Source organism: Chenopodium album, chromosome 12 (assembly GCF_948465745.1).
Source record: "Chenopodium album chromosome 12, dcCheAlbu1.1, whole genome shotgun sequence".
In the NCBI taxonomy this organism is placed as follows: domain Eukaryota; kingdom Viridiplantae; phylum Streptophyta; class Magnoliopsida; order Caryophyllales; family Amaranthaceae; genus Chenopodium; species Chenopodium album.
The window spans coordinates 810,947-831,642 of record NC_137845.1 but is presented as its reverse complement, the minus strand read 5'-3'; the positions used below and the strand labels follow the sequence as shown (position 1 = coordinate 831,642).

Below are 20,696 nucleotides of genomic sequence, written 5' to 3'. Positions count from 1 at the left end.
ATCTTATTAGAATCTAGTCATACTTTCAAGGCTGTCCCTTTAATCCACTGACTTGGCTTAGCAAATCCTTAAATCACCTGTGGTCTCTCTCTATACAATTCAATATGGTCTATTGTGATGATGTTAGTGCGATGTATTGCTATATATCTCTAACAATTATGTTCAACATCAATGCACTACACTTCAAGATGGATATCTACTTGTATTAAAAAAGGCCGCTCTTAGACATGTTCGTATTCTTTACAACTATGTTCACCAAGGGACAATCTTAGCGTACGAAAAGCTATATCTACGACTACGAGGGTGTACAAGATGTAGTAAAGAGATTTATACAGTATAATTGTTATGTAACTGTTCTATGTTTATGATTTTAGATAGTTTACCTAATTATTCTCTAATGTGCTTTTGTTTATAAACATTGTAAAGCAATGGAAATAGTAATGGAATACTTTTCCAACACATATCTTACGTGGAGAAACTAACAAGAGTACATCTATATATATTTTTTAATTACATAAATGTTACTCGTGAAAAGCTATCTATGTATCAAAAAAGTTGTAAAAAACTACCCAGTGTTAATAACTCTTTATGGAGTACACGATAATACCTTGAGTCCTTGACAAACACGTTCGATGACTTAAGTCAAGATTTCAGAGTTAACTAGAAAGCTGTACAATCAATTTAATTTCCTGTTGTAACTCATGCTTCAGAATAAGAACTATGTTACACATCAAATACGTTCTTTGTACAAATCAGATTAAATTTTTTTTTTTTTCCCTTCACAAATCATCACCAATTCAAATATTGAGAATAGGTGCAACAGATAAAAAATGTACAGTAAAAAATAAAAAAAAATTATGATGCTGCTATCAGCTTTGTAGTACCAGGTAACGGTATATATTTTGCAGGTTCTTCGTTGAGCAAGAGTGCCCTTAAGATGGATTCACATACTTCAGTGTCATATACAATCAAATGACCGCCATGAGGAATTTCATGGTACTTGATCCAAGGTAATTCTTCCATAACATGTCTTTGAAGTTCAACTGGAACAACCTTATCTTCATAGCCTACCCATAGATGAACTGACCCATCGTCTTTGGGAAATGGATTGTTCAGTTTCAATGGATCGAACTCCCATTTACTAAGTCCCACCAAAATATCACCTCGAAGATTATCAAATATACTTCTCTGCTCTATTTTGTTCTGTTAGGGGGAAAGCAGAGAGACAAAAGCACCATAGTAAACATTAGAGCTCATAAAACACCAGTGTCAAGATCTTTGTTACTCTCAGACTCGTGAGCATCATTGAGACATGGGTGTTACACTTATTTCTTATTTTAAGAAAAGAATCATGTTTTTGGTCGATTACTTGAGGTAAATTTGAAATCCAAAAAACATAGGTCATGATTCAGTGTGAAAACTTGTAAATGCCCAAAGAAAGTATTTGGAATATTAACTTCTGAATTAGTATGTACCTCACTGAGCAGCTCAAATCCTGGAGTTCTTTTTAGAACTTCCTGATCTCTTTCACTGAAAAATACAGGATTCTTCTCCATAACATTTGCCGTGGGGAGACACTTCTGGTTCATCCACCAATACAGTAAACTGGGCATATGTTTCAAAACAAATAGAGTTAATTTAACAAGATTTCTTCTGAAGTCGTCTTTGATTAGGCTTTTAGGGAGAGAGGGCCAGGAATAATTGACAACTGCAGCCACCAAAGCTACACCTTGCAGCCTGCACAAATATCATTTCCCAAATTTAAAGTGAGATAAGGTTTTGATACAGCCTATACAGGAAACAAAGCTCAAGAAAAACAAAGAAATAAACATCGATAATTTTTCAGCCAAACTTCAACAGATATAGAATACATCAGCAGAAGAAGTTACCAAACCTAATAGGTTGGTGTCTACAATCAAGTCTTAAGCCGGTTATATCAATTCAAATCAAGTCCAACAACCATTATCGAGACATAATGAAAGGGTGGGAAATTTTTTTTTGAGCAAGATCTCATCATTTTCATATGGTGAATTAGGCTTTGTTTTTTTCATTTACCACAAACACTAAGGTCACATAAGGGCTACTGATATTCAATTCACAGCTAAAATAAGTTCAAATTGACTGTCTTATAGATGAAAAGAACAAAGCCTCAAATCATGCAGATAGCATACAACCAGGTAATTACATTTCTTGCCTCTAGGATAACTACTTGGAGTTCAGAATTGATATATGGTTTCCTTAAAACAGAATGCAATTTTTAGCAAAGTATATTACTTGCCTGCGTGGTATATACTTGAGGCAACTCCAAATAGGATATGATCCCATTGACACCCCAATCACATAGAACTTGGGTCCTAAATCTAACTGATCCGCGAGTTGCTCAATATCTAATGCTTCACTCTTGAGTGACCTATCAGGGTTTGGATCACTATCCGCGTAGCCTGCTCTATCGTATAGCAGCATGTATATCTTCAATTCTTCAATTAGCCCCTGAAAACTAAATCATTGTAAATCAAGACAATCCTGCCACAAACAAACAATTGATTGTATCATACATTCAAGATTATTCTGAGATCTGCCCCATTTATAAGTTTGGCTAGTACTAGAATATGTTGTAACTCTTTTTGGGACCAATGTTGCTCAGCATATTTTGGTACAAAAGAATATGCTTTTATCTCAATGACATAAATACTCTCATATCCAATAATATAAACAAGTTGACATATGAAATTCAAATCCAACACACGTAATCACAATACCCATAATCTATCTCTACTCCTAATCCATGGCAGTGACACACAAACCAAAATTTATCCAGATTACATGATATATGGGGTTATCTACTTCAAATTTACAAGAAATTATGTACTGTATAAAAATAAATTCACCCACTTCCTTTTTTCTATCCATTCATCCAAAATTACTCTTTTCATATGCCAAGATTGATTAAAAGCCAAAATCAAAAGGGGTTTTTCTAGTTCAAATTTACTCAAGAAAATTGTTGTACTAAAAAAAAAAAAAATGCACCCAATTTCTATGTTCAATTATTCATCCCATCACACCCATTTCAACAGACAAAACTGATTATAACCCATCAAAATTCAGATCCAAAAAATAAACAAAAATCTGAAAAAAGGGTTCAAGATTACTTGAGGTGCAGAAAAACTCATGTCTTTATTACTGCCAAATCCATGAACAATGATGATCTTGAAATCAGCTTCTTCTTTAGGAACTCCAATTTCTCTGTAAGCCAAAAATCTGCCATCATTTAATCTAATTCTGGGTGATGTAATTTCACATTCACTCTCATCCATTGACTTTGCAGTCCTCCTTCCATGACCTCCACATGAGATATTACCCATCTGCAAATGCTGTCAAAAAATTCAATAAAGTTTTGATTTTTTTTCAATTTGTACCAATTAAAGAAAGAATTTATTTTCTTCTTTTTGCTGAAAATATGAATATTGATAGTATTATTTTCACTTACCTTGTAAGTGGGCCTTTTGGGTTTTAGATCTTCAAATAATTGGGAAGGAGAGATATTTCCGGGATTTCTTCTTTCTCTAGCGCACTTCTGACCAATCGATGTTGTTGCACACCTTTTTCTTGTAGTGGCTGCCAAATATAATAAGAACCGCATTGGTCTAATGATAGGCCTTATATACAACGAGTGTATAGCTTACGTAGAGGTATGTCATTTCCCTCCTAATATAATAACGACAATCTTTCTCATTAACTGTTAAAAAAAATTCGTGAATAAATAATTTTTTTTTTTTTAAAGAAAATAGGGTTGGGAAAATTAATTTAATTAAAATTAAGAGTGGAATATGAATGGATGGGTTGTTGAATAATTTTGGTAGGCTGGCTATAAGCTGGCTCTATGAAGTATATCTAAGGGTGCTTGGTAAAGAAGGGGAATTTGGGATTGTATACTGTATTGTGTTTTTGTGCACTTTAATGGCGGCTAGATTCTTGTGTGATGTTTTTGGTAATGGTTTTCTCTAATTCTTTTTGTAGAATTTTGGTGAGAATGAGCTCAAAATGTTTTTCAAAATGTTTTTCAAAATGTGAGCCTTTTCAGCAAAGCTAATGAGGGTTTGCCGCGGATGACTAGTGTGTGAAAACTTAAATATGCCTTTTGTTCTTGAGAATATGCTTTGGAAGTTTTAAATGGACTAAAATTGTTCCTTTCTAATTTTGGTTGCGTGTGTATGCTTTTCATGTAGAAATATAAGTATTCTTTCAAATTTGTAAGGTTTGTCTATTAGATGATTAATAAGCTATATTGCTCGACCTCAACTACTTGTCCAAGTGTCTGACTTGTTAAAATTTTACACGCATTTGGTTCAAAATAAAGGGAGAGCCTTAGAGGTGTAGCTCGACAATCTTGTTTGCATTGAACTCTTCCAAAGAGAAGAAACAGGATGTGGGGAGTGTGCTCATCATATTAATCAATGCCTAAACATGCTAAACAATGCCAATTGGAAGGTTCGGGTTGTGCACACTTATCGAGAAGGCAATCGCATGGCGGATTGGTTGACCAACCGCAGGGTTACCCAAGACATTCGTCTCCTTATTTATAACTCTATTCTTGTCGAATTTGATAGAGTTTTAGAGGAGAATATTAGGAGCGTGGCTTTTTCACGTCTTGTCCTTCCTTAGGTAGCTGTTTTCTGGTGTGTTAATTTGTTTTCTTTTCTCTTGTTTTCTTTGGATGTTCATCCTCAATTGAATAAAAAAAAATACAAAATTTTGAGGTAAAATGAAATGTTTACCATAGCCCATAAGAAACAAAGTAAATTTGAATCTGCTGTATATAGTAAGGAGAAGTAGTGCAAATGCGCGATATTAGTGTGGATTTTAGATACGAAGTATTATGCTTGTATAAATGATAGGAAAAATACACTTTATAAATCCAAACTATTGCCCATTTACCTACAACAATCCCAACTACTGTTTATTTTTTAATAATCCTAAGTATTGACCCAGTTTGCCTAGAGCAGTCCCAGCAGGTCATCAACCTACATTAGCAGGTAAAAAGCACACGTGGCATTTATTTTCCCTTTTTTTTATTCAAATTTTGACTTCTTCCCTTAGCTGGCAAATTTTGCCCGTTATTTTCCCTTCTCTCCTCTCTTCTTCTCCCCTGTTTCTGCTATTAAAGTTCTTATTTTTTTTGTTTTTTTTTGCGATTCCTTCAATTAATCAATGGCTGGTGGAAGAACTTCACTTGGTGGGTCCTCTGCTTCTTCTTCAAGCTCTAGAGGAGGGTTATCCCTGAAGTGCAATTGTGGGCTAGATGCTGTTGTTCGTACAGTGAAGAAGGGACCAAATGTTGGTTGTAAATTCTTTGGCTGCCCGAAATGGCCAGTAAGTTAATTCCTAAGTTAATTGGTTGAAAGTTTTTTATGTTGTGATTGCATTTTTGGGTAATGAACATATGTTGAGATTGCTGTTGTTCTTTAATTTCGAAAGGATGCTGAAATTAGGGTTTTGTTGCAAATGTACAGGACACTGATTGCAATTTCATGAAGTGGGTGGACTGTAACAATGGGGATGACTTGAGGTTTCAGATCTTTGAAAGGGAAACAACAATAGCTGAGTTGGAGATGCAGAAGGCTATGCTAGAAGACAAAGTCAAGAGATTGTAAGGAAAGAAGGGAAATTTCGCGGACGAGCTGCAAGAAATGAAAGCTGAAATTACCCAACTTAGGATTGAACTCATGCGTTGTTCTAGGACTGAATCCAATTTGACATTGGCTCTGTTTTCTTCATGGGTGTTCTTTGGCATTGTTGTTTGTATTTTGAAGATGGGTTCTTGATTAGGATTGAACTAAGTAGCTTAGTATTTGTTGAAACATTATGTACTCATGTCAATTGAGAGTACTTTAGTGTGTGATGTGTTGATATATCAGCATTGTGGTTTGGTTTTCATTTTGTATGTATTTTGTTAGTGTTTATGCAATGAAATAAAAGTTGACATTTGAACAATATATGCTTCATAACTTATCATACACAAACATAGATTCATGTTAGAGTAAAGTAGTAGATTCATTTAAAGTCAAACAAGTCCAAAATAACTAGCCAACATGCACAGGTTACTACAAGTACAAAAGAAATCTTGTTCCATACACAAAAGGACATTGTTTCATACAGACACATCCTACATATGCTACTGAGTTTGATGATGCTTGGTTGTTTTGTGGCTTGAGCTATGTCCAGTCATGACATTATAGGCTTGCTGACTTGATGCTGCTCTGGTCTTCATGGTGACAGCTGTTCCAGATAGCTCCTTAGCATATTTTCCTCTAACCTAGAAGACAAATACACAAGTGTGGTTAGTGAAATTTGACAGTGATAAATAAGTAATGACAGAGATCCAAGTTAGTCTAGGTTACTTACATTTGGTAGTACAGACCCATCTGCACCAAATAGGACTCCAATCCCTATATGAGCTCTTCCTCTTCCTCTGCCACCCCTTGTATTGCCTCTCCCATCACCTCTCCCACCCCTTGTCTGCCCCCTCCCACCAGATCTGCCACCCCTACCCTCTGATGCAGACTGTGATGCAGCTGCTGCAGAAGTCTGTGACTGACCTCTCCCAGTCTGAGGTTGTTGACCACCTCTTGCACCCACTCCCCCTCTTATTGCCCTTCCCCCTCTCCCAAGTTGAGTGGGTTGGGCAGTTATGTCATGATGTGGTGGGGCAACCTGTGCATCAGCAACACTAGGTTGGGGTGGCTGGCAATCTTTCTTAGGTCTTCCCCTAGGTTTCTTTGTGGGTGGTTCAGGTGGGGCCTCTGCAGTATCCTTGTGAGGACACTTTCTTTTGTTGTGGGTTGTGGACTTACACACAGAACAGGACATTTGTATACCTGTTTTGGTTAAAGTTCCTGGTTTTTTAGGATTCTCATAGGGGTCCTTAGTCCTATTCTTCCTAAGTCTCCCTGGTCCAATCTTAATTGGAGGTGGAGCTAGGGGGCAAGACACTTTGGGCCAATATCTCTCACCTTCTACAGGTGGAATAGAACCTGTGACAAGTCAAACCAGTATACATGTAATTTCAGTGATGAATTGAAGATCTAGCTATTTATGTGAAAAAGACAAGACTGTAAAAAGGGAAGTTTACCTGCATAAGCTTTCAAGTAGTTTTCCCTAGTGTAACAGGGATCCACATAGTGCTCTGCTTCTTTCATTAGGAAGAATATGCATGCACATGCATGACAGCAGGGAATGCCAAGCATATCCCATTTCCTACAAGAACATCTCCTGGTTTCCAAGTTGACAACTACCTGATCCATATTGTGAGAGACATTGAACAAAGTCTCTGAAGATGGGAAAACTTCACAATAGGCAGCCTTGTTCTTCTCCTTTTTGAGCTTAGACTGAACTCTTGGGCAAAGAGCAGTTGTGCACTTCATCATTTCACTTCTTTTCTTCACTATCTTTTGCATAAGCATAGCTCTGATGTCTTCCAAGCAATGCAGAAGATGCTTTGTCCTAGCCTGAATTATATACCCATTGAAGGTCTCAGCTATGTTGCTTGTGATAGCATCTGTTTTAATTGAAGTTTTGAGGTAAGCCCTGCAAAACAGAGAAGGATTGTAGCGTTTGAAAGCTTCAGCTGCATCATTGTTGATTACAACCAGCTCCTGCAATCATTCTTCAAAATCAGCCATGCTGTAACTCTTTGCAATCCTCCAAAATTGCAACTTGAGTTCATCTCCTCTGTAAGTCTTATGCCAGTGTGCAAAAACATGTCTTGCACAGTGCCTATGTTCAGCTTTGGGCAACACAGTGGAGACAACATTCAATATGGCCTTGCAAAACCAAACACAACAGATTTTCAGGAAATTTGACAACTTGATTTAATAGCACAAGATTGAAACTGCATAAAAACAGAACAAAAGAGCTTACTTGATGCTCATCTGAAATAATAGCAACCTCTTCACCTTCACCCAACAGGAGACAAGCTTGGATGTGTTTGAAAAACCACTCCCAGCTTAATTTGTTCTCCCCTTCCACTATAGCCCATGCCACTGGGTACATTTGGTCATTAGCATCCCTGCCTACTGCACATAGGGGCTGACCACCTAGGAAGGTCTTCAAGAAGCAAGCATCAACAGCTAAAACCTTCCTGCAACCCTCTATCCAACCCTTTGCAAGACCTTCAAAGCACATAAACAACCTTTGGAAGACTGGTGGAGGGATCTTTTGCATAACAGTCACTAACTCAGTGTGACTACCTGGGCTAGTTTTGTTCAATGCAGCTAAATACCCTCCCACTTTAGTGTAGTGCTCATGCATGGATCCATGTAACAGCTTGTGGGCTGCATACTTGACCTTATATGCAAACACTCTGGTCACTATTATCTTGTATGCCCTTTTAATACAGTCCACTATTTTTTTTGCAGGCCAGTGGGGCCTTGTTTTGAACACTTCCAGAAACTGTTCAGCAACCCATTTTGCTTTCAACTGCCTGTTTTCTTCATGTTTCTGTAACAAGTGTGCTTGTTGCAGACACTTTTCACCAAAAAGGCTGCCTTGCCAGTATGCCAAGATGCATACAATCTAAAAGGGCATCCTTTAATGCACCTTGCCTCAATTCTTTGACCCCTGTTCTTGTTGCTGTTACAGATCACTAAATTTTTGCCCTGAAAGACTGCATACTTTGCAACCGCTTCTTTAAAGTCATCCCTCTTAGCAAACCTCAAACCAACTCTCCAACTAAACTGTGAGAAATCTGTGTCTGGACTCACTAACAAGCTTGATCTCTTTCTCAGGTTCCCCTCCACTCCTTCATCATCACTAGGTGGTGGTGTGTTTTCTTCCTCAGCACTCTCATCATACTCACTTTCATGCTCACTGCCTTTATCTTGTACTTCCTCAACTTCAAGTGCCTTGCTCCCCTCAACAGCTTCTTTAGCCAACTGAGCAGCAGCTTGAACTAGCTGTGTGGTACAAGCCTTCACTCTTTCCCTAGCTTGGTCATACTCTTCATCACTCACATCAGAATCATATAACTCCCCATCTTCAAAAATTGCCTCATTATATTCTTCCTCCAGTTCTGCATCTAATCCATCTAATCCACTTTTAAAATTCTCAGCTTCCAATTCACTACCATCCTCATCACTGTCTTCATTAGTATACACTTCACCAAAAACAGAACCTTCACCTCCAACAACCTTCCCTGCCTGACTACTCTCAACTAATACACCTTTCCCTTTATCTATTAAAGGGTTATACAAAGGGTCTCTCTGATCTTCCTCATCACTGTAAAAACCATCAACCAACTGGTCTAGCCTAAGTGGACTATCAGGCCTGTCATCAAGCCAATCATAATCATCATCACCTAAGGGTTGTAAGGTTTCAGCATGAGAGGCTGTTTTTGTAGGTGCAGTGATTTTTTTTTGAGTATTTTGCTTCAAAAAACCTAGATCTAAGGTATTAATACCAGTCTGGGTAGGGAGGGGTTGGTTTGGGGCATCTGTTTGTTTGGGTGGGTGGGAAGATGCTTTTTTGGGCAGCTCCTGCTCTACACTGGGCAGATCTTTTTGAATTAATGGTGGGGCAGGTGCTTTTTTGGTCCTAGGGCTTGTCCTAACTTGAGTCAACTTAGTTGGTGGGCCCCTCTTAGGTGTGCTTTTCTTTTTTTTTGACTTGGATGTTTGTGGGGCAGATTGGGAAGCTTGTGTAAGTGGTTGGAAGTGCCTTTGCATTTCTGGTTCCTCCATAGGGTCAAGCTCTGGTGACTCATCTCTATGCTTCACATAAAGCTCCACACACCTATACTTCAAACCCAACCTTCCCACCTCCATAACATCAGCATCATCATGTACTTTCCTCAAACCATTTGTCATGCTTAACCCAGGCAGCAAGTAATACAACCCAGCAACATCTTTACTCTCACCACAACATTCCTTAGCTAACTCTATTATATCAAAGAAACTTAGCAAATCTGGGTCAATTTCCTTAGATTTACCTCTGCCCCCCCTCATACACCAAATCACCATTACTAAGATGCCTGAACCACCCACTATGCCAGAACTTCAAACAAATATTATCACACATTTCAACCTAACAACTACCACAAATAATCACAATTAAGCCCAGAACATAAATCAATAACAATAAACCCTAATTCCAATTACCAAAACAATTACATGCAACACAATACAATTCGACAATTTAAACGCATAATAACACATAATTTAGCATAATTCGACACAATATTGGCGATTAAACGCATAATTCAGCATCATAAAGCAACAATTTTTGCGAAAATCAAGAGGTCTAGGGTTTACCTTGAAGCTGCAACACTTGTCTCCTTCAATGGTGTCGCGCACAGTCCTCCTAACACCGACACTCCTTTTTGTCTACAAATGGAAACTCTATTTTTGGTCGAAAATTACCAATAATGGTTAGTAAATTATGGTTGACAGTGTTAATTGAAGGGATGAAGTATTAATGGCGGGTTTCAGTTTTTTGCAGAAGGTGGTTGAGGGAGATGGTGACGTGGCACTTTTTTTGGGAGGGAAATGAAATAAGGAGGTCCACTTAAGTCTCCCTCCAGGTCAACACTCCAAAATACTTTAAAAAACAAGAGAAAAAAAATTTTGGGGGAAGGTTACCTTTTGAAGCCGGTTGCCAGTCAACCTGGACTGCTCTAGGCAAACTGGGTCAATACTTAGGATCGTTAAAAAATAAACAGTAGTTGGGATTGTTGTAGGTAAATGGGCAATAGTTGGGATTTATAAAGTGTATTTTTCCTAAATGATAAGGAGAAAGACCTTAACCAGCCTTTAATTAACCCTCATAGTATTTTGGTCTAATATTTGTTGGCTGAAAACTTGAAAGGAGAGGGAAGGGTAAGGGAATCCTACTTTCAAGCATCCTTATTTAATAAGATTGACATTTCAAACCTCTAATTTTTGAGGTAAAAACCTTATTAAGTGAATCAAGTCTTATTTGGTATAAATATCCAATTGAATAGTAGGGTGAATATAACTTAAGTTTTGTTTCCAGCAGGATTCGTAGGAACTTAGGATGTTGAAGCAATAGGTTGTAAGTAAAAATTGGGACCAACATCCTCATCGGCTCCATCCGACCACCCCACACACGTCCTTTCTTCTGATATAAAGTGACCATTGCTCGTGTATAAAAATGTGCATATTATGTGAGCTTGAGGCATCCATGTCAACTTATGTACTACCTCCGTTAATGATAATCTGCAACTTTAGAATATTTTATATCTCACAAATAATACCCGATAACTATTAACAGTGTATGAATGATATTACTTGAGCATATTCTCCTATTGTATGCCACTCTCATCTAGCTTGGACCATCACTTCACGACTCAAAAGATAAAGCAGTCAACAATTACAGTACTAAATAATCTTTCTTAACCACACTCTTGGACATCTTAAATTAGTTTCTTAGGCATTAAAAAAGCAGAGCATTCTAGTACTCTACCTATTACTTGGGTTGAAATTATTTTGTTTCATCATAAATAGTTTTATTGACTGGTTTGCAATCTTTGCATCCTCTGCTTTTATGAAACAAAGTGAACTCTCTCTCTCTCTCTCTCTCTCTCTCTCTCTCTCTCTCTCTCTCTCTCTCTCTCTCTTTTATTTTTTTTTTTTTTTTTTTAAAATAATTAGAAATTTAACACATCAACATTAAATCAGCTATCTTGACATTTTCAATTTCTTTACCTAACAAAATTGAATTGTATTAAATCATCCTTAATATGGATAAAGTCATTATTTCCTCTCATGTTTGATTTAAGATACTAGGAAAAAGAGACCTCCCAACATAGCGATAATATTAATTACATGTTCAAAGCAAAAGTTTCATAAGTTATTTTCTGCGAGGTACTGAGTGAGAAACCACAGTTCATAAAACAACAGAAAAACAAACATCAAACCATGCAAACTTCCAACATTATTAAGGCCAAATGAATAAGCCTAATCAAAAGAAGGTTTTTCTCCAAGCACCAGTGATTTTAAGATCATTCCACAGAGATCCTTGTCATGCAGGTAAAGATGCCCACCATATGGAACTTCATGAGTGTGGATCCAAGGCAGTCTTCGAGCAAGATAGTACGATAACTCTGTATCAACAATGCGATCTTCACATCCTATCCACAAGTGAACTGCGGCGCTGCTGTTTTCAGGAAATGGGTTGGTTTGTTCCAACGGATTGATGTCCCAGGAACCATATGCGACTACAAAATCTCGGTACGAGGACTCGTATACACCTTGCTGGTCTGTTTTGCCCTGCATGGAGACACAATCACAATCTCATGCCAAAATTTCTGACAATATAACTATATACAAAAAGAATACGCAGCCTATACTGCCAAATATTTCCATCTTGCATCTTCTATTCAAATATTTGATAAATTCAGACATTTCATAGACTTCATATAAAATTCAAATGATGAACACTATATTCTCTGTTTGATTTATTTATTAATGTATTTAACAGCCAGAGTTGCTAGTGCACCTAAATTCATGAGAAATTCTAATTAATCAACAGGGCTTCTTGAGATTGCGTTACTTGAAATTTCTTTGCACTGATATTTACTTGGTTTTCAACAATCTGCCCATATTACAAGTATATTATTGATTAAGGACATCACCTAGCAAAGTTAGAAAAAGAAAAGGTAAAGAAATATTGCCTTATCAGGAGCTGGTACTCGTGCTAAGAGTTCCATGACAGCTAGGTCGTTCTTATTGTAAGCTTCGGGGTTGTTCTTCAGAACAGTATGTATAGAAGGGAAACTTATCCATCGTTGCATCGACCACGCTAGATAAGGCGCATAATGGATGAACCGGAGTCTCCATTGCTCCAGCAATGGCAACTTACTATATGCTTTGCTGCGCAGTTCAGAAGGAAGCGAAGGCCACCAGTAGTTGATAACTGGGACTACAAATGCCACACCTGCCAGCCTGCAGAAAACAATTATACACGGTGAATTTGATGCATTCTATTCATTCCAAGAGAGAATTATTTCACCTTTGAATAGTTCATTGTATCATTGATTGCCACATAATAGGCCAAATTTATTTTTCTCTGTTACATCATAGGTCACTTTATATATTTGGTTATGTTAAGATTTGAACTTTACTATATTAACTTCCGTAATACCCTAAAAAATGATGATTGAAAATTCCAAAGAAAAACTAATTTGGTATGATGATTGAAAATTCAAAAGTAATGGTATTGCTAAATTCCTAAAAAATGATTGAAATCGAATGTGACCATATTTTCATTATTTTGAAGCATAAACGAAGTCTATATTTGTGCTTAGTGTGGTAATAACAAGCAGGAGCAAACAAGTAAAAAAATAGCTATGTACCGGTGAGGTATGTATTTGAGGCAACCCCAAGCAGGGTAAGAACCTATGGAAAGTCCAAGGACATAGAACTTAGGGCCAAACTCTAATTGATCAGCAAGTTCTTGAATATCAAGAGCATCATTTTTTGGCGAGCGATGAGGATTTGGATCACTTTCAGCGTATCCTGGTCTGTCGAAAGTAATGAGACATATGCCCATATCTTGCAACCATTCCTGCAAGCATGAAGCTTGAATATATTAGCATAAATTTCAAAGTGTAACTCTAATTGTGAGCCAAAATTGTCAGATAAGAAATTGATAAGCAAGCAAATTAAAAAAAAAAAAATGGATTTGTTAAATGATTCTGTTCACAGGACAGGAAAAGAAAAAAAAGGGATAATAGAGAGAGTTCTTAAAACAAATATAGGTGCTCCCACACAAAATGCAAGCAAAATTGGCATGGATTTTAGGCAGATCAATTCTTACATCTGACATAGGTATATAAAGGTCTTTTGAGGAAGTAAAACCATGATTGATGAAGACTTTGTGTTTAGCAATTTCTTTTGCAGCTCCTCGGACTTTGTAAGCCAAGTACCTTCCATCCCTCAATTTGATTCTAGGTGATGTTACCGGAGGACCATTAGGTGAACCACATATTTTTGAAGGAGGTGGTTTTGCCATCTGATATATTCCCCCGGCAACAACCAGAGTGAAAATCGCAGCTATCCACATATCTGCAATAACCAGCTTAACTAATCAGGCAGAAACGATGAAGAATGCCAGCAATAGAATTCCTAGAAAAGGGCAAAATGAGGCAACTGGACGAGCATGAACTATCTCAAACAATTTAACATAAATATGAAGAGATGATAAAATGTTTTGACACACACTAGAGACTTCTAAGATCAAAATGGGGAGTAAAAGGAAGAAAAAGATCTGCAAATAACAGATGATAGGATTGGACTAAAAACTATGATAGTAAATAGAATCATAATAAATAGAAATGATACACACTAGAGATTTCATTATGTTAAGTTTCCTGAATTGTGAATATCTAGGTGATCTTCTGTGATCTTTGTACTAAGTAGGAAATAATGAAATACATACATGTAATGTAATACATATCATAAAATCAGATCATAAGGATTATATTGATATAAAAACAAAATCTCTTTTGATGAAGCATATCTTCAAGGATAGATGAAAATAAAAACCTCAATTTCAGGCTCTTACAGTAACTTATCATGAGAAACTAAAACAAACCTCTCAAAAAAGGCAAGAAATTACACCCAAATATAAGTCACCTCAGACTAACATTAAGTTATAGTGAGAAATTATACCCAAAACAATCTCATCAATAAATGACTTTCATTAACTAGCCACAACACCAACACACAGGTAGGTGAGTTACTGAGTTATTTACTTATTTGCACTCTTCAAGTTACTTTAACACCACAGGGCTACATCCTAATACATGCATGAAACGCCTAAATGCAAACAAATATAATCATGAAACTGCAAAATGGTTATGTCTGATTGTTAATCCTTTTAGCCGATAAAAAAGAGCATATGCATATATGAGACTGAGACACGGTTAGAAAAAATAAAAGCAGATGTCTCTCGAACAGAAATGAAGATTAATGTAAGAAATTAGGGAATTCCCGCACCTTTCTTCACTTCTCCAAGATTAATCAACTAGTTGAATCCACCTTGCCTCTATGTAGTCAGTGCTCCAGCTTTCTGTAAAGTTGTGCTTCTTCTCTTGGCATTATAAGATTGAAGAATAGATTTAAAACAAACAAGAATCGAATTCCAAAAATTCAAATTTAAAATAAAAAAATGCAATTAAATGCATGCCATTTAAACCTCCTGGTATACCGGCCACATTGAAAACACTGGTGGCTACTTGCAAACCTTCTCAGCGGTTACAACTTCAGATAAGTCTAATTTTCTCAAAACCATCAATAAAAAATTCAACAAACCCAACGTCAGTCATTTCAAAACTTTCACATGGTAAGTGTGAAAAGTAGAATAGATACACATAAATCATGTTTATTGAAACAGCAACACTCAGATCAAAATTCATAATGGGGGTAGAAATAATTTAAAAAAAAAAAAAGTTTTACCATTAATTACAAAATCCAGACTAATGACAGTTTGCATAAAATTTAGAGGCATATAGGATGGAAACTATTCAAGCAGAAGTGTTCTTAAGATGGATTCAAAAATGCTCTGATCACACATGACCAGATGTCCACCATCAGGAACTTCATGATACTTGATCCATTGAAGTTTTTTCGAGATATAACGATTCATTTGAAAAGGAACTAATTTGTCCACATAGCCTTGCCAGATGTGAGCTGACCCTTCACAGCCAGAGAAAGGATTTTTTAAATCCAGGAGATCAAATTCCCATGACCCATAACCAACCATAATATCTCGATGAAGAGATTCATGATCACCTTGTTGGCGGCTTTTATCCTGAGGTTTACAATTGACATTGAAGCATTAGATTGTTCTTGATTTGAGAAAATGTTGTGAATAAGTTAGGCAAAAAAAAAAAAAAAAAAAAAAAAAAGGAAGATGAATGCCCAAAAAAATCTATATAGAATGGGTAGAAGTAGAAAAATCTGTCATCTAATCTACCTGTGGATCTTGTGGCATGTTCCTCATAATTTCCAAATCTCGTCGACTGAAATTAGATGGATCACCAGACATAAGGCTATATGAAGGGAACCATTTTTGAGTCATCCACCAGAAGAACAGCCAAGGAGCATAACGTGCCACTCGAAAGGTCCATTGGTCCTGCAGACGAAGCCCTCTAAAACATTCTCCAGAACAAGGAAAACCAGGCCACCAGTAGTTGACAAATGGAACAACCAAGGAGATTCCAGCCAATCTGTTGATATGGTTAAAAAATTACAATGCTATCAAAGCATAATCTGCAGCAGGGTTTTTCAGAGAGGTAAAGATTACATATTAAAGTACTCTCTCCATCCCAGAGCTAAGTTAACATAATAGAGAAAATAATCTTAGTAGAAAAGAACATGTTAACTTAGCTCTAGGACAGCTTAAATGATATATGTCAACTTAGCCTTAAGGGGGTAGGGGGGAGTAAAATCTGAGTGTCGTGCCTGTGTGGGATATAATGTATACAGCTGTATGCAGGGTAAGCACCCATGGAGATACTAATGACATAAAACTTTGATCCAAGCTGCAATGCATCAGCGAGTTCTTGAATATCGTACGCTTCACTTTTCACTGAGCGATTTGGATAGGGATCACTTTCTCCATAGCCAGCTCTATCATAAAAAACGAAATATAGCTTTAGCTCCTCCACAAGTTCCTGGCAAACCAATAGATTGTGCAAGTTTAGTTCAAAATAGGATTATCAATCAATGGTCTAAAAAAGATATTCAGGAATTACATTAATGTCATTTAACCATTCCTAGTTTCAAACAATGGTCTTAAAAAATATTTAGGAATTACATTAATGTCATCTAACCATTCCTAGTTTCAACTTTTCAAAACTTCAGAGCCATAATGTCCAGTGCTTGTTGTTTTTTTTTTTTTTTCTTTCCAAAAGTGTGTAAATAGAAGTGAAATTAAGATTTGTCCCTTGTAAATTTTTTGAGCAAATGTCACTATAAAATTGTGTGACTAAAGATATCACTTGCCTAAAATGGTAGACATGGTGATCAGGTAATTTCTATGAAAATTCACCAATGTTCTCATAGAGAAGACAACCCAATCTTACCAATTAGGATATAACATTTATTTATAACGTGCATATGTGAGCTTTTAAAAAAAAAGGTGCTTCTATGCAAATCATGAAAAATAGAACAAAACAAAAGCAAAGCAGATATATTTTTCTTTTAGTCCTGGGGGATAACATAGTGTAAATTCATACTTGAGTGATGGGTAGACTTTGATCTTTGGAGCCACCAAAGCCATGAATGATTATGATCTTGTGCTTAGCCTCATCTTTGTTGACTCCTGCCTCCTTATATGACAAATGCCTGCCATCACTGAGTTTGATCCTTGGTGAAGTCACAGGAGGACCACCAGGTGAACCACATATTTTTGGAGGGGGAGGATTAATCGCCTTGTAAATACAACCCAGAAGAACAGTAACAACGGCTACAGCTATCTGTATAAACATCTGGAGAAAAGAACCAGACATTCACTCAATGTCAGGATATCCAAAATTATTAGGAAAAGTAGAATCAACAGTAAACCATACATAATGCTGGATATTTTCTCAGGAGTAAAGGGCATGACTATGATTCAAATAATCTTAATTCAAGGTCATGTTAGAACAATAGAACAATACTAAATATTGATACATTAAGCTAAGGCTAAGGCTAAGGCCATGTATTCACGGTCTGATTTTCCAAAACTAATAATCACTTCAGCTTGATCATAAAGAACCAATGAATCAATTTTCAATGGCACGACAAACACACACTGCCAGAATACTCAAAAATCAGATAGCAGACTGTTATTGCCATTCTAGTTAATGTATCTGCCCATGACCCTTTACCTTAGTATATGGGTTTTAAGGGAGATAATTTCATAAGGTAAAATCCAAAGATTAATAGAAGGACCAATACAAGTGATAATTTAAAATCAAGGTCTGTACACATAAATCATTTATATACATGGAAGGCCCAAGAACTGAAAGTTTTAGCACTTGATTTATTAGGAGCACAAGCAAAACTCTGCCTCTAACTACACTAGTATCTATTGCACCAATATACCAAATAGAATACAATTATATAGCACTTGATTTATTAGGAGCACAAGCAAAACTCTGCCTCTAACTACACTAGTATCTATTGCACCAATATACCAAATAGAATACAATTATATAGCGATAAGCCAAATATACAACTCATATATGCTCATTTTATATTACTTGAAAAAGAAACTAACATTAGAGCCACATAGATTCTCTACTAAACAGCATGCTTAATTTAAATTTGCAGGGTAGAAGTTAATAGACTTGTGGGCTAATCTTCACTAGAAAAAACTTTAAACTATGTGTTCATCACTGCTTTCAACAACTAGAATTACATGATCATAGTTTAAAATCCACCAGGGTCTTTTTTCTTTTCCAGTGTTTTATCCTTCCCTGGCAGATAGCTCAAGAGTCTGAGATGATTGATAGATATCCATTTTTCACAATTTTCATTCCTAGGAATAACAAACATATAGAGCAAAGATGACAGTATTCAAAATCTTATTCAAGGACAAAAACAACCCAAAATATAAAAGCAGATTCACAAAAGTAAGATTTTATGGAGAAATGAACAAAAAAATTTACCTTTTTGCTAAAAATCCAGAAAATGAACCAAGAGCAGGAGATCTGCTGTCAGTGGAAGATGACTCAGGATCCCAGATACTTTTCTGAAAGTCACTTTACAAATTTTAACTGAATTTCTAGTAGGAGAAGCATTCATTTAAGGCAAAATTAATTCTAGTGCTAACATTTATATTATTGCCAAATGACAAGCAATTCTTAATTTTACCACGGCAAGTATTCACCTTTTGAGATAATAAATTACGTTTTTTGAAGACTAACGTGGTAACGTGTCTAAATTTTCCATTGACAGGGCATATAATATAATAAATCTCTAGGAATAGAGGAGTTGAATGTCTAGAAACCAACTGCAATTGAAGTTTCCAATAAAAAAGCACATTGCATTCCAAATTGTTGTTCTGTTATCTAGAAGATGAGGAAAGTAAAAGTAAAATAAAATCAATACTACCCCCCATCTCATATTATTGGTCACTTCAAATATTCTATTCAACACAATTAAGAAGTTTTATATTAATTTATTCAAAAAGATACTTTAATTTACCCTAATAATATGATTTATGAAGAGTTATGGACTTAGCCTTGATTAGTTCACCTTAATTATACTAATGTGATACTCCGTGTCTCAGTATAAACTAATTTTTTCTATAAACTGAAATTAACAATAAGAGGTAAACTAAAACAATGACAACCAGGTTGATCATGACAACAGCACCGATGAAGACCACAACCACCACTTTCCCTCCCAAAAGTTAAATTTTGTATGCACAGCACATTGACTATTTCTTCTCCTTGTTACATTTATAGTTGTCAACTTTTGTTTCTAGAAGAGTTGAGTGTGTGTAAGAAAAAATAGGATAGAATAAGAGTGAGTGGGAAAGTGTAAATATCATGGGGGTAAGACGGGGCACTTTTGCCTTGTATAGTTATATGTCCAAATCTTGCAACCATTCCTGCATACAGGAAATCAAAGCTTAATTATATTAGTGAACCAAAATAATCAAATAAGATTATGGGAACAAGTATATATACAACAAAACTGGATATGTCAGAAGTCAGATCATTCTGTTCACAGGGCATAGAGAAAAAGATAACAGGGTTTCTTAAAACATAAGGATACTCCCATGCAAAATGCATGCAAAAATTGAGTGAAATTTAGGCAAATCAGTTCTTACATTCAACATAGGTACATAAAATGTCCTTTGAGGAAGAAAACCAGAATCCAAGTACTTTCCATCACTCAATTTTGATTTTAGATGATGTTACAGGAGGACTATTAGCTAAACCACATTTTTTTGGAGGTGGTGGTTTTACCATCTGATGTATTATATTCCCCCAGCAACAAGCAGAGTGAAAATTGCAGCTATCCACATTTCTGCAATACCCAGCTTATATAATCAGGCAGAGCAGCAGAAGATTCCAGCAATGAAAATGCTAGAAAAAAGGAAAAATGAAGCAACAGAACAAGCATGAACAATATTATATAATTGTACAAAACCATGTAAGAAATATAAAATGTATTGGCACATACCCGTCCAGAGACACAGGTTGGTAAGTTGTTTGCATTCTTCAAGTTACAGAAGCTCAGAAGTCGTGACAAACGACATCCTAATACACGCATGGTATGCGTCAATATTGAAACTAGTATAAACTATGTAACTGCAAAATGGTTTTCTCTGGTTATTATTCCTTTTAGCTGAGTAAAAAGTGCATATGCATACTTAGACATGGTTAAAAATAAATATCTCTAGAACAAAAATGAATAAATGTTAGAAGTAAGAAATTACGCATAAACTTGCCACACCTTTCTTCACATCTACATGATTAATGAACTACCTGAATTTGCCTTGCTTCTGTGTGACAATACCCTAGCTTTCTGTAAAGTTGTGCTTCTTCTTTTGGCATTATAACAATGAAAATAGATTTAAAAACAAAAAAAAGGAGCAAATTCCAAATTACAATAAAATTAAAAACAAAAACCAATTAAATGCATGCCCCCTTAAAACACACCTGTGGCAACTGGCAAATCTTC

At 36.1% G+C, this 20,696-nt stretch overlaps 5 protein-coding genes across 6 annotated transcripts; 1 reads left to right on the top strand and 4 right to left on the bottom strand.

Moving 5' to 3' along the window:
- Positions 1-672: 672 nt before the first annotated feature.
- On the bottom strand, positions 673-3,662 carry LOC145569944 (uncharacterized). 2 transcript variants are annotated; one of them, XM_081628914.1, is made up of 5 exons: positions 3,488-3,662; positions 3,150-3,362; positions 2,279-2,490; positions 1,476-1,737; positions 673-1,203 (listed from the first exon to the last, which is right to left on the bottom strand). In XM_081628914.1, exons 1-5 carry the CDS (start codon positions 3,638-3,640, stop codon positions 856-858), a joined length of 1,188 nt encoding a protein of 395 aa, XP_081485040.1. In that variant the 5' UTR covers positions 3,641-3,662; the 3' UTR covers positions 673-855. The 2 variants fall into 2 exon arrangements, with proteins under 2 accessions (XP_081485040.1, XP_081485039.1); XM_081628913.1 differs by having other exon boundaries at positions 675-1,203; positions 3,150-3,371.
- Positions 3,663-4,946: 1,284 nt separating this feature from the next.
- Positions 4,947-5,822, top strand: LOC145572740 (uncharacterized). The gene is made up of 3 exons (XM_081631711.1): positions 4,947-5,370; positions 5,511-5,647; positions 5,738-5,822. The coding sequence occupies exons 1-3, from the start codon at positions 5,209-5,211 to the stop codon at positions 5,820-5,822; spliced, it is 384 nt and encodes a 127-aa protein (XP_081487837.1). The 5' UTR covers positions 4,947-5,208.
- Positions 5,823-11,969: 6,147 nt separating this feature from the next.
- Positions 11,970-12,416, bottom strand: LOC145572739 (uncharacterized). Its single transcript, XM_081631710.1, has 2 exons — positions 12,351-12,416; positions 11,970-12,281 (listed from the first exon to the last, which is right to left on the bottom strand). The coding sequence occupies exons 1-2, from the start codon at positions 12,414-12,416 to the stop codon at positions 11,970-11,972; spliced, it is 378 nt and encodes a 125-aa protein (XP_081487836.1).
- A 226-nt stretch (positions 12,417-12,642) lies between these two features.
- LOC145571476 (uncharacterized) lies at positions 12,643-15,202 on the bottom strand. The gene is made up of 4 exons (XM_081630513.1): positions 15,012-15,202; positions 13,831-14,078; positions 13,367-13,578; positions 12,643-12,956 (listed from the first exon to the last, which is right to left on the bottom strand). The coding sequence occupies exons 2-4, from the start codon at positions 14,074-14,076 to the stop codon at positions 12,656-12,658; spliced, it is 759 nt and encodes a 252-aa protein (XP_081486639.1). The 5' UTR covers positions 14,077-14,078; positions 15,012-15,202; the 3' UTR covers positions 12,643-12,655.
- Positions 15,203-15,441: 239 nt separating this feature from the next.
- On the bottom strand, positions 15,442-17,956 carry LOC145572738 (uncharacterized). Its single transcript, XM_081631709.1, has 4 exons — positions 17,255-17,956; positions 16,479-16,690; positions 15,991-16,243; positions 15,442-15,825 (listed from the first exon to the last, which is right to left on the bottom strand). The coding sequence occupies exons 1-4, from the start codon at positions 17,525-17,527 to the stop codon at positions 15,535-15,537; spliced, it is 1,029 nt and encodes a 342-aa protein (XP_081487835.1). The 5' UTR covers positions 17,528-17,956; the 3' UTR covers positions 15,442-15,534.
- Positions 17,957-20,696: the final 2,740 nt, after the last annotated feature.